Raw genomic sequence first — 13,600 nt, forward strand, 5'->3', positions numbered from 1 at the left:
AGTCTATTGTTATCAACTTGGTAACTGTCAATTGCTCTGAATTTATCTCAGTCTTTTTGAGCATCCATTTTAGTTAATACTTATTGTCAGAATACATATGACATCATCTAAAGCCCTGAGATTCTTTTTTCCTGCGGGCAATGTGGAATTACTATTTATTGGACGTGCAAAAAAACTGTACTTGATTTACACATGTAAACAAATAAATAAAATGTAACAAACCAAATGTGCAATGCAGAGAGAAAAAAAAAATAAAGTGCAAAAATAAGAGTCCATAAATTAGTCCTTGATTGAGTTTGTTGTTGAGGAGTCTGATGATGAAGGGGTAGCAGCTGTTACTGAACCTGGTGGTGCAGATCTTGAGGCATCTATACCTCCTTCCTGATGGCAGTCGCAAGAACAGTGCGTGTGCAGGGTCATGTGGATCCTTGATCTATGCTGGCTGCTTTCTGATGGCAGTGTTCCCTGTAGATGTTCTCCAAGATAGGGAGGGTGCTGCCTGTGATGTCCTAGGCTATGTTCACTATCTTTTTCAGGGCTTTCCACTCAGTGGTATGGCATTCCCACACCAGACTGTGATGCAGCACATTTTCCACTACCCATCTGTAAAAATTTGCCAGGGTTTCCTATATCATAACACCTGAGGAAGTTGAGGTGCTGACTTGCTTTCTTCATGATGCCATTGGTGTGTTGGGTCCAGAAAAGATCCTCCAAGATAGTGACACCCAAGATCTTAAATTTGCTCACCTTCTCCACCTCTGATCCCCAATGATCACTGGGTTATACACTGTTGTGTTCCGAATAGGTTCAACGGGTTCAAAGAGAATAAAATCTGGATATGTAATGAACAAACCGTGTTATTTTTTTTTTACACACGCAGGGGAATTCACAAAAAAGCACACATTAACATAGCACATGTCACACAAGCATGTTATACGAAGATATGATGGGTTTAACTTCTTCAGCATCCATGACCCATAGACATTGTGCATTGTATAACTAAACAGGTACATACACATGAACCTGATTTCAGTGTCACCGTTGCTCAGGATGAAGGATGTGACCATTGCAGTCATCCCTCCAGAGTTGCCTATGGCTCACAGCCTGGAGGTCAGCAATGGTAATGCTAACAAACACATATACAGCAATAATACAGAAATAACTGCACATCAGGTGTGAATAAATCGTTTCTAAACATTCTCAACTCCCGATTGGGAGTTCGAAGGTTAAACACATTATCTCTATCTCTAGCAGGTACAGCACTCTAACAAACAGGAAATTAATTACGTCTAACAAGTATAGCAAATGAACATGGTCTCTAGGATTGCCCAAGGCTCAGGATCCAGGACAAGCACACTGCCCATGGAGCTGCCCATGGCCTGGAGTTCAGTGATGATCTCCATGCAGCAGGAAGATCAGAGAGAGGCTGAGCTAGTGACTGAACTTGCTCAGCTTTTTCAGTGCAGGACCTGTGCACATGGCCGCCTCACCTATAGGCAGATCTAACCCATGATTGGCACCTGGAGGGCAAATCACACATCAGCCGTACAGGTGGGCAGATCTAATTCTTGATTGGCAGGTGAGGTGACCTCTGAATAGGCTCCAGCTGGAGAGGTCACATGACTATCCATAATCCACATTCCAACCATATTCCAGATGGAGAGGCTACATGATCCTCCACAATCTACATTACATACACTTCTGTCTTTCCCTTCCTGAAGTCAACAATCAGGTCCTTAGTATTAGTGGCATTTAGTATGGGGTGTTGTTGGTGTCAGCCATGTTTTTAATCTCCCTGGTGAATGCTGACTCATCACCCCTTTTTATACAACTGTGAGGACCCCATAAATAGAGTGACCCCACCATTGCCAGGGGTGGGTGTTATCGGTTCTTGGGACTTGAGCCATCAATCAACTAATCCTGTCATATGTATGCGAGATGCTTCGCGAGAGTTCCCTAGGGACCAAGGGAATTGTAAATACTATAAAGAGTTCTCTAATTTTAAATAAAAGGGTTCATTCATTGGATTTGGGAAAATACTGGACTCTGGAATGAGGTGGAAGCTTGATTTCCATACAATGTGTACACAGCACAATCAATCAGCACATTTACAATATTTTGGCAATGAGGTAACAATGTCAGTGACAATGGAACAGCAGTAGGTTGTCCTCAAGCAGCAGCAGTAAAACTTTGAAGAAATACCAATGAGGCTTATTGACCTGTTGGTAGAGAAAAGTCCATTTGGGACTCAGCCGATGTAGAAGGTTGGTTTTCTTTCTGTTCAATCAATTTCAAAGATGCCTTAATGAGCTCTATCATCGAGTTATCATTTGATCCAGAGTCAAGTGCATTAGAAATTTGGTTCAAAAAGTATGAAGACTTATTTGCGGTCGACTTTGCCAAGTTCACTGATGCGTGGAAAATTTGGCTGTTGTTGTAGAAGTTAGGCACTTGAGGACACCAATACAACACAAACTTCATTCTGCCAAAACTTCCCCATGAGATCAGGGAAACACTTAGCATGTTGGTAGAGATATTCGGTGAGCAAACATCACTGTTCAACATTCAGTATCAATACCTCAAAATGACTAAGAAAGATACCGAAGATTTAGTGATATACACAGGTATGATGAATCGAGAGTGTGAGCATTTTAAATTCCCTACACTGATTGAAGATCAGTTTAAGGGCATAGTCTTTGTAGTGAGAATGCAGTCACATGAAGATACTGACCTCAGAACGTGTTTGCTATCGAAGATTGAGTAGGAGTTAAATATGACTCTTCAAAGATTAACAGCTGAATGCCAATGCTTAATTAATCTGAAACATGAGAGCAAAATGGTGGAAGCATCACACCCATCTTCAAGCAGTTGTGTCCAGTCAAATCAGCAGACCCCATTAGACAAAAATGTGTCCCACCCAGCCAAACTGCCTAGCACCTGTTGGAACTGCAATGAGTGGCACTAAGATCGTGACTGCCTGTACAGACATGAACGCTGCAGTAAATGCAAGTGCCTGTGGCATAAAGCAGAATACGGTAGAGCCAAATACAAGAAATATGTGAAAGTGCACATTAACGGCATCCCAGTGAGGCTTCAAATTGATAAAAGGTCAGACATTATCCTTATATCAAAGAAACTGTGGAAACTAATTGGGCAGCCACAGGTGACTCCAATCAAAAATACACATGGAACACTTCCGGGGGGATTAGGTTCAGCTGACTGTTCTATCAGCTTAAATGGTGCAGAAGAAAATGGAACATGTTATCTGGTAAAATGTCCTAACCTCGACCTCATGGGTCTTGACTGGATTGAAAGGTTGAATCTTCTTGACCTGCCTCTCAATAATATTTGCCACAAGTTGCAAGTGGCACAGACCTAACAAGCAGAAAATACCCCACAAATGTTGCTGGTACAGCTAAAGCAATGCCATGCAATGGTACTTCCCGAAGGCCTTGGATGTTGCAGTAAAACTATGGCAAAACTCTGTCCTCTCCCGACTTTCAAGCCAAAACAACCTGTCCCATGCACAGTACTGCAAGAAGTGGAGCAAGATTTGGAATAGCTGCAACATGAAAGAGTAATTGAACAGGTCAACTACTCATCATAGGCTGCAACTTTCATGGTGGTGAAAAAATTGAATGGCTCCATACGTCTGTATGCTGATTCTCAACTAATCTCAATGCAACATTGGACACCCATCAATACCCACTGCCATTGCCTGATGACCTCTTTGCTAAGCTGAATGGTGGCAAATGCTTTGCAAAGGTCGACTTAGCAGAGGCATATCTAGAGGTGGAAGTTGATGACAAATCTAAAGAGTTGCTAACCATCAACTTGCACCGTGGACTGTTCAGATACACGTCTACCATTCGGAGTGAAGACTGCTCCATCTTTTCCAGCCTTCAACTAATTAAGGCCATTGCTGAGTGCCTAAACACTCTGCCTTTCATTTCATCCTGCTCAAGACACACTCTCAGTCTGAACTACTACCATTGAAGGGCCCACTGGTTTTCTATTATAAATATCAATTTAAAATAATGAATGAACAATTTAAATACTTAGGTATTATTATAACCAAGAACATTAAAAAATCTTTTCAAATAAAATTTTGCAGTCTGGATAAATTCAAGCAAGTTTTAGATATCAACTCACTCTGTGATAAATGTAAAATGTGCGACGCCTCTTTGATACCAATGTTTCGATCATGCCCTAACTTGCAAAAGTATTGGACTGAAATTTTTAGAGCTTTTTCGACCATTTTTGGGATTACTTTGGATCCATGTCCGGTAATTGCAATGTTTGGCTTTTCCAGAGACAGAAAAATAAACTCTCCTCTAATTAAAGACAGGTTTTAGCATTCTCCACCCTACTAGGAAGAAGCACAATATTATTAAATTGGAAAGAGTAGTTTCTACCCACTCACAGACAATGGCTATTAGACATTACGTCCATTATAAATTTGGAGAAAATTAGGCATAATGGCACGCAAATCAATATTTCCTTTGATAGGACCTGGAGTCCATTTATTAATTACTTTCACAATTGGACTAATTCGGCGTGATGATGGTTGTTACAGGGCGTGCTTTGTTCGGATCTCCTGAGGCTGTTGGTTGATGTTATCTCTATTACAATATGAATTACTACCTTGGTTGGCATTGGGTTAGATTTTTTTTTCCTTTTCCTTTTTTCTTTTTCTTTACCTCTGATTTAACTCTATGTATAAATACATAATGGATTAGGATTTAAGTCCAAGTACTGTTGTCACTATAGTATATGCTATTATCTTAAATGTGCAAGCCAAAGAAAAGTAATAGTTTCAATGCAATGGATTTTCTAAACATTTGTTTTCTCTTCCAATAAAACAATAAAAATAACTTTAAAAGAAACACCAGGAAATTTGATTGAATGTGGATTTTTAAGAAAGCTACTTTTTTTTTTTAAATTTTTTATTTTTCACACCATAAATCACATTAGCCATGATACACACTTTTTCTTTTTCACACATTTACAGTGACTTTCCCCCCCCCCCTCCCTCCTCCCAAGCCAACCCCCCACCCCCCCCCCCCTCTCATCCATTTTAGGTATACAATCTAGGTTGCATTAATTCAGTCAGACAATGTTGTCATTCAACAAAGATACACCAGAAATTCTACAGAGTTGATGAATGATCTCAGGCATCTTATTTGGCAAATGAAAGCAAATGGAATGAGAGTCAGCAGCAAGTATGGAATTAGTACTGATTAATTAAAAGTATAAGTGAAAGAAAGAGTGTTTAAAGTGATTTGTTCTGTAAGTTAATGCTAGATCCATTTTTGGTCTAAATATATAGAGGTAATAGGGTTCTTGTTATATGAATCACAGAATTATACTGACTGCTACCAGTGTATCTGATTCAGCAATTGGTGTTCAGTCTATGAAGCTGCAGTGACTCCTGACCCTGTGAAATGTGGTCGTCCTAGACCCATTGATAGATTTGTCAGGCTGCAGACCAATTTGCTCCATTGCTGGATTCCTCACAAAAGTCCAGTCTTGTTGAGATTCTCCAGTTTAAATATCTTATTACTGTGTTGCCGGAGAATCTGTGCTATTCAGACCTTAAAGAATTGTGATGGGTGGGAGGGATAAGGCGGTGGGTGTGATGGGCATGAGATAGGCCCTCCGCAGTGTGAGGATGACATGCAATGATTCTGGACAAGAATTAGGGCCATTGTGAACTAGCCCAATTTAAACATTTTCTGAAGATACAAAAATATCTTTAGTAGTTGAATAGGGCACAGTTAGCATGGAGGTTAGCCCAATGCTATTATAGTGCCAGTGACCCATGTTCGAATCCAGTGCTGTCTTTAAGGGGTTTGCACACTTTCCCCATGTCTGCACAGGCTTCTTCGGGTGCTCTGTTTCCTCCCACCCTTCAAAAGGGTATGGGGTTTGTAGGTTAATTGGTGTATTTACATGGCACGGGCTTGTGGGTTGGAAGGCCTGGTTACCAGGTTGTATGTCTACATTTTAAAAAAAAAATTAAAAAGCTGTAAGCGATTTCAAGAGAAAATTAATTTTAAAAATTAGAATGTGTAGAAAGTTGATACATTTGTTCAATGTGGATAGGTGCAGAGTGATCCATTTTGGAGACAAAATGTACTTAATAGATGCAAAGGCAAGAGCAAATATATTTTCATAAATTATGATTATTCTGACTCTGTCTCCTGTAGAATACATCTATACTTTTTATATCAGCCACTTTTACTCTGCAATTTAGCTACGCCTTCTCATGACTGTACTGTCCAGTTAAATTCTTTATGAACTAATTTTTTGTTGATGGTTTCAATTTATTCCTCCTGACAAGTTAAAACACTCTTGCTTAGTTCATCCCCATTCAGCAGTGTTTAAAATGCCACATGATAGCTTCCGAAACAGAAAGTTGCCTTCAATTGAACCACTAAAGTGTGTTTTCAGTACTACAATTGAAAATAAATATTAACCCAGTTTGTTCATCCTTTTCTTATTGAATGTTTTTCTTTGATTCCAAAGTCTAAACTACAGACAGCAGTTCATGAGTAGTTTTTGCATTTGACCTTGGACTCTCTTCTACCAACTCCCACACTAAATTCCTGGCTTTTGCTGCCATTTCAAGGTACAAATTCAAGTCAGCAGAGTGGTAAACGTATTAAAATGTGAGTAGTGTGTTGTGTTTCGTATACACAAAATATTTAACAGTGATTAACAGGAAAATTTTCATAGTAACCTGTTTCTGCTGCATTCAGAAAGCCATGTACATTTTTTTGTGTGGCCATTACATAAATAACATTAAAACCATACACTTTCTACACCATTGATAGAAACTAAGGATGAAGAAAGCATAAGATCCAAGGGTATTTTCTATGGAACAAAGAAGCCAATGAGATTTAAAGGAAATTTTTTAAATGACTTGAATGTCTTGTGGAATATGAAATTTTTTGCCAGGTGGAGACAATGGAATTTCTAAGGCATTTTTTTTTAAACCATGGAAGTTAAAAGGCTACGGGAAGAGAATGTATTGGTTGGATGAGATTTAGGCTGCCCAACTGGCATAATCAAGGGATTACTTGAGGGATGACAAAGTGGGACATCTACTCACACTACCTGTGCAGTCTTTGTGGAGTTTGCACATTTTCCCTGTAACTGTATGGGTTTCTTCTTTTAAATTTATAATTTTTAGACTTCCAGCACAGTAACAGGCCCTTTCCGCACATGAGCCCATGCTTCCCAATTACACCGAATTGACCTACAACCTCCAGTAAGTTTTTGAATGGTGGAGGACATGGGGAGAATGTTTAAACTCCTTACCGACAGTGTGGGATTTGAACCCTGGTTCCATTGACTGGCACTGAAATAGTATTGTTCTAACCACTATGCTAACCATTCTGCCTTTCTAAGTATTCTGATTTACTCCCATGTCCCAAAGACATGCAAACTTATAGGTTCATTTGGTATTGTATATTGTCCCTATTATGTAGATGACTGGAAGAATGTAGGAGATTTAATTGGGTAGGAGAATAAAATGGGATTTGTAGCAGACAAGTGTTTGCTGGTTAGTGTTGACGAGATGATCTGAAGTCAACATTAGGCAGAAACTATTTATAAGCCTTTGATTTACCTTGTCATTATCCCGTAAAATTAAATTTCATCAATCTCTGACGTTAAAAGTCTTAGGTTCATTATACATTTATAATGTATAACAGCATAGTATAATATTAATGCTTGGATTAACCTTGATCTGGGTGTGGCTATAATTGCAAAAGCAGATAAAATGATTGGATTGCATGACAATAATTAAGTTCCAGTTATGGTGTGTCATGTGATTTTATATTACAATTCACAAAGAGGAATTGTCAGGTTCAACTACCTGTGATACATCAAAGACCAATATTCTACAGAGTTCCTGTTATTTGGGCTGTATTTTGCTGAACAGAACATTCTGAGAAGTAAGTCGTAATGTTTTATTCTGCTTAAACAATTTTTGTACTTTAATTTGCTGGAAGTATGGATTGATTATGGGAGGAAAATAGAGCTTCTGGGGCCTTGGTGAAAGCTGAGATAAGCAACATATTTCCAAGAATTGCCAAAGAAACAGAGAAAGTGGAAGAAGGACAAATAAAGGATTAGGAATAAGAGAATTCAGAATTTGAAACTTTTTCATAATTTCCTATAACAAATAGATAATATAGAGCATTTAAATAAACTCAGGAACTGAAATTGATTGCATTCCTGAAGTTTTAGCCAAAACATTACATTTCTAAGTTTCTTAGAGAATTTTGTGGGGAACTAATGTAAAAGTTTGGGTAGATCTTTACCTGTAACTTCTGATAATTTTCTTGCACATGACACATCAATAACTCTAAAGAGTCATTGAGGACTTTGAAGCTATCTTATTAAAAGAAACAAATAGTGTATTTGAGGATAAAGCAGGCAATATTAAAAAGGATAACAAACCCTAAAATAGAATCTATGCTATAATTTAGAGTTTATATTTTTTCAAATGTAAATTTAATCTTGTTTATCACTTCAAGAAGTTAAAATGTTAAGGAATATAAAATGTTTACTGACATAAATCACAGTTTTGTTTTCTAGTTATTTCACTTTACAATGGAATTGAATGGTTCAAATGTGAGCAAAGGTGATTTTAACAAAGGGAAATACAATGAATCACCCTTGGAAGAGCCATCAGAGATTGAAGTACAAAGGTAGGTGGGAATGATGCTATGATTGTAGTAATAACACAAAAATGCTGGAGGAACTTAACAGATCTCTCAGTATCCGCAGGAGGTAAATATATTATTTTTCACTAAAAAATAGATTTTATTCACAATAAATTATTTACAAAAGGAAAACCTTTCAAAGTCTCTTGCCACCCTTTGTTCCATATCCATACATTTCCATCACTATACATTGTTACATTCATTTCTATTCACACCATTACCAACACTGTGGCATGTTATCTGTTGTTTGAGGGGCTTCCCCTTGGTCTCAATGTCCAGATTTAAGGAGAAGTAATGCAGTGTCCCAAAACAGAGACCACGTGACCAATAGATTAAGACTGAGTATGCAAATTTGCTAAGGGGCCATTTTAAGGAGACCGCACAGGAGCAAACGATGCTTGGAAGAAATATTGTGTTCAATTGGCCTCATGTGTGGATATAGACAAACTGTCTGATTTCCACCTGTCTGTTACAGAGGAATGAGAATAGAGACCATCTGTCTGAATACCACCTGTCTGTGCTAAAGCAATGAGAATACTTCTCTGTGACCAAAAGAGTGAAGGTCACCTTTGTTTGACTGACCCACAGAAAGGGTTCTGAAGGCAGAAGATACACTGTGCTTGGCTGGTGATCAGAGTGAGAGTCACTTGAGTTTGGTTGATCCATGGAAAGGGTTCTAGAAGTTTTGTGAACATCACTTGCATCATGTCCCTGATGCCAAAGAAGAGGAGAGTTTTGGTTGGCACTCGTCTAAAGAGAACATTTCACTGGAAGCACCTCAAGAAGGGTTTCATGAGTTGTACACATTCTGTCAGCCCTGGTCTCTTTCACTCCCTTCGTGAACTGCTAATTTTATATAAAGCCTGTGTGTCTCACCCATCTGAGGCCTGAATGCCTCATCAATTTCAAGCCTAATGCCAACACTGAATTTCCAAAACAACTTTGAATTGGGTTTTGAGCTGTAGTGGCTTGGAGTATTCCGTATATACACACCAGTATATTTGCAAATAGTTGGGGGTTAAGTTAGAGAAGTGTAGATAAGTTTAGATAAATGTAAATAAGTTAGATAAGGTGTTATATCATTGTTTATTAATAATTAAAAATGTTATTTTAAACATAACACCATCTGGACTGATTTCTATTGCTGCTGCCTGGTATGTAACACCTAGCCAGAACCATGCAAGTTTGATCTGGGGGATCATATGCTCCAGAGCAGACAATGCGATTGTCAGTGGTTTTGGACAGCATTTTGTTGTCAATGTTTGACAATGATAAGGGTGTCTAATTCCCGATATCCTCTGTTTGAAGATGAGGCTGATGATGCCCTTCCTCGTGGACTCTTTCATACTGAATGCTGGGAGCATAACATTGAATACTTCAGGAAAGTCTGGACCATTCCGGTACCACAGAGTTATGTGGGACTCAGACCATAAGCCGTCACTCCTGGGAGCTTTAACCGATCTAAAGGAATGGATGGAGTCCATCAGCTGCCCAAAGGTAATTGGCTGGTTCTGAGTTTCCCACTTGCTGTTGTCTAAAACCTCCATGATAGAAGACAGGAAGATTTTGGAGGCCATTCACTCTGTAGCTTTCATGTCATACAGTTCATCATGAAAGGATTTGCTGATCCTCTTTAAGCCCATCTGCAGGGACATGACTGAGCCATCATCTTGAGACTGTGCATCACAGAGCTCCCTCTGTGGACCTTTTGAAATAAGAAGCATGAGCTCGTCTCATCCTGCTCCACTCTGAAGACTGGATTGGAAGATGACCTTAGAGAAGTGTGAGGTGAATAGCACAGGTTGCTGGCTCCTCACCTCTTGGAGTTCCTATCTTACATCCATCCCTCTTGACTGCAGAAGGATTCGCTACTGCAGGCCAGTTTGATGTTGGCTTAGTTCCCTCTGCCTTGCTCTCAAAATACCCTTGAGGATTAAAAAAAAACCTTATTTATTGTTCATACATGACATCACATGTAACCCTGAGATTCCTTTTCCTGAAGGTGTGGCCAAATTATCATTAATTAACAATGCAAAAAAATAAACTGTACAGAGCGTAAAACATATAAACAAAGAACTGTAAACAAACTGACTATGGAGTACAGAAAGGACACAAAGAAAATCAATAAAGTGCAAAAATAAGAGTCCTTAAATGTCTCTGAGCTTGTCATTGAGGAGTCTAATGGTGCTGGGCTACCAGCTGTTTCTGAACCTGGTGGTGTGAGTCTTGTGGCACCTATGTCTCTTTTCTGACGGCAGCAGCAAGAACAGAGCATGTGCTGGGTAGTGTAGATCTTTGATGATGGCTGCTACTCTCCAATAGCAGCGCTCCCTGTAGATGTGCTCAATAGATGGAGGGTTTTAACTGTGATGTCCTAGGCTGTGTCCATTACTTTTTGGGGGGGCTTCACACTCAGAGGCAGCCGATCAGCACACCTCTGTAGAAATTTGCCAGGGTTTCTGATGTCATACCAAACCTCCACAAACCCCTGAGGAAGTAGAGGTGCTGATGTGCTTTCTTCACAATGCCATTGGTGTGTTGAGTCCAGGAAAGATCCTCCAAGATGGTGACTCCCAAGAATTTAAATTTACTCACCCCCTCCACCTCCGATACTTCCTGAGGTGTGATAGCAAACATTCTTGTATGAAAGTCACATCTGCCTTGACTTTAGAAAGGCATTACAAGGTGTTTGCACATCACATTATGTGTTTGCAATTTTAATTTCCATTGTTGTTCAATGGAGACCCCAGTGTCGATCAGCCTGTCCTCATTACCCACTGCTTTGGTGCATTGCAGTGCTGATTTTGGGCTCATGAACAGGGGGTGATCTTCCTCTGGGAGGGGAATATCCTTGATAAAAGCTGATGATGTCATGGGGGGTGGAGGGGAATCCAGCAGTGCTCTTGATTTTCCATCCTCCTTGCTGGCTTGTAGTCTTCTCCCTTAATTGGCTAGCAATGGCCTCTATACTACTCCTGGTATCCATAGCATTCTCCATTGGCCATCAAAATAGATCCACCCATGCATCAACATGCCACCTCACACCAGATGATCTCTTCTGCTCCAATAATCCTCTCAAGGGCCTTCCTCTTCTTTCCACTTCCTTCTTGATGCTACAGCCTCTCATGGATCCAGTTGATCAGCTCAAAGTAGATCTTGATCTTAAGCCAAAAGGCTGAGTAGCAATCAACATTTCAGGCCTGAACCTTTTGTCAAGCAGGCAGGCATCTGAGTAAAAAGGCTGGAGGAGGAAGGAAGAAAGAGCAGGGGAAGAACCACAAGCCAACAGACAAAAGGTGGTAATTGGACATTGAAAGGCAGACAGGAGAGGAATGGTAAGAATTGATTGGGGGAGTGGTGGCTTAATAAATGCAGAGCTGGAGGAAAGGCAACAGAGGGAAAGAGACAATCATAGCTAAAGGAGCTGCATTTCCACCATTTGGGACCCTAAACAACCCTTTCAAGTTAAACAACTCTTCACGTGAATCTGCAGAAGTCATCGACCTCCATTGTAGTCTCCTCTACATTGGAGAGACTGGATGCAGACTGGGAGATCACTTCATTCAGCATCTTAGCTCTATCCACCGCAATAGCGGGGATCTGCCTGTACTAACCTATTTCAGTTCCCTGCCCCATTCACATGCTGACATGTCTGTCCAGGGTCTTATGCACTGCCAGACAAATTGAAGGATCAACACCTCGTATTTCTTCTATGAACCTCCCAACTGGATGGCATTAATATTGGTTTCTCTGTTTTTTTGTTACCTCCCCCCCCCCCCTTTGCCATTTCTATTTCTCTTTTCCTCTAGCTCTGTCTCTTGTATTTTCCCTTTCCCTCTCTGTCCTTTCCTCCAGATCTGCATTCACAGAGTCAGTTCCCTCCCCAAATCAATTCTTACTTTCCTCTCCTGTCCAATTATCACTTTTGATCAGGCACAAAACTTTTGTAATATACCCAATGAGACCTGCTGTGTTCCTCCAGTCGTTCTGTGTTTTTATTATCACCTTTTGTCTATTGGCCTGTGCTGCTCCCCTATCTTTCTCCCCCTTATCCCCTTGCCTTTAATTCAGACACATGCCTGAATTTGCTCATATCTTGATGGCGGGCTCAGCCCTGAAATGTTGGTTGTATATCTTTACCTTCTATGGACACTGCAAGAACTGGTGACTTCCTCCATCATTTTTGTATTTTTACTGAAGGTGGGTGAGATGTTAGTTAAATATTAAAATTATACAAAGAATCCAAATTTATGGATATAAAAGGAATGCATTGCTCTGACAAAACATTAACATCCTTAACATCACAGACATTTTTAATACAACATACAGGACTTTATAATCTATGATCAACTATTATTCTACCTAGCCTCACTGACCTGTACCCAGACTATATCCCCTCATACTCCTTCAAACCATCTACCTATCCAATTTTTTTTAAATTTCAGAATTCACCAATTCACCTGGCAACTCATTCCACACTCCCACCACTGTGTGAAGAAATTCCCCTTAATGTACACTTTAAAATTTTCCCCTTCAGCTCTTAACCCGTGTCCTCTAATTTTTAACTCACCTAATCTCAGTGGAAAGGCCTGCTTGCATTTACTCAATCTATACCCATCATAATTTTGTATACTTCTATTAAATCTCCCTCATTCTTCTACTTGCAAAGGAATAAAGTCCTAACCTGTTTAACTTTTGGTACTCAGTCTTCAAGACCCAGCAACATCCTTGTGAATCCCCTCTGCACACTTTCAATCTTATTGATATCTTTCCTGTGGTTAGGTGAATAAAATTGCTAATAAAATTTATGACGCTATCTACCTGTGATGTCACTTTCAGGGAATTATATACCTGTATTCCCAGAT

The 13,600-nt window shown here is 39.7% G+C and overlaps 1 protein-coding gene across 13 annotated transcripts in view; it reads left to right on the forward strand.

The window, feature by feature from the left end:
• LOC138751511 (ATP-dependent translocase ABCB1-like) overlaps positions 1–13,600 on the forward strand; it is a 135,685-nt gene that overhangs the window by 25,929 nt on the left and 96,156 nt on the right. For 5 of the 13 annotated variants that reach the window (XR_011350009.1, XM_069913846.1, XM_069913855.1 and 2 more), the window contains exons 2-3: positions 6,529–6,671; positions 8,595–8,720. Coding sequence is in view for 10 of the 13 variants with exons in the window: in XM_069913846.1 (XP_069769947.1) it covers positions 8,623–8,720 (98 nt within the window). In the remaining 3 variants the exon portion in view is untranslated. Of the gene's footprint in view, positions 1–6,528; positions 6,672–7,891; positions 7,962–8,594; positions 8,721–10,043; positions 10,233–13,600 lie in introns of those variants that run through there. The other 8 variants (XM_069913848.1, XM_069913853.1, XM_069913851.1 and 5 more) reach the window with 7 other exon arrangements.

Source organism: Narcine bancroftii, chromosome 1 (assembly GCF_036971445.1).
Source record: "Narcine bancroftii isolate sNarBan1 chromosome 1, sNarBan1.hap1, whole genome shotgun sequence".
Taxonomy (NCBI): Eukaryota; Metazoa; Chordata; class Chondrichthyes; order Torpediniformes; family Narcinidae; genus Narcine; species Narcine bancroftii.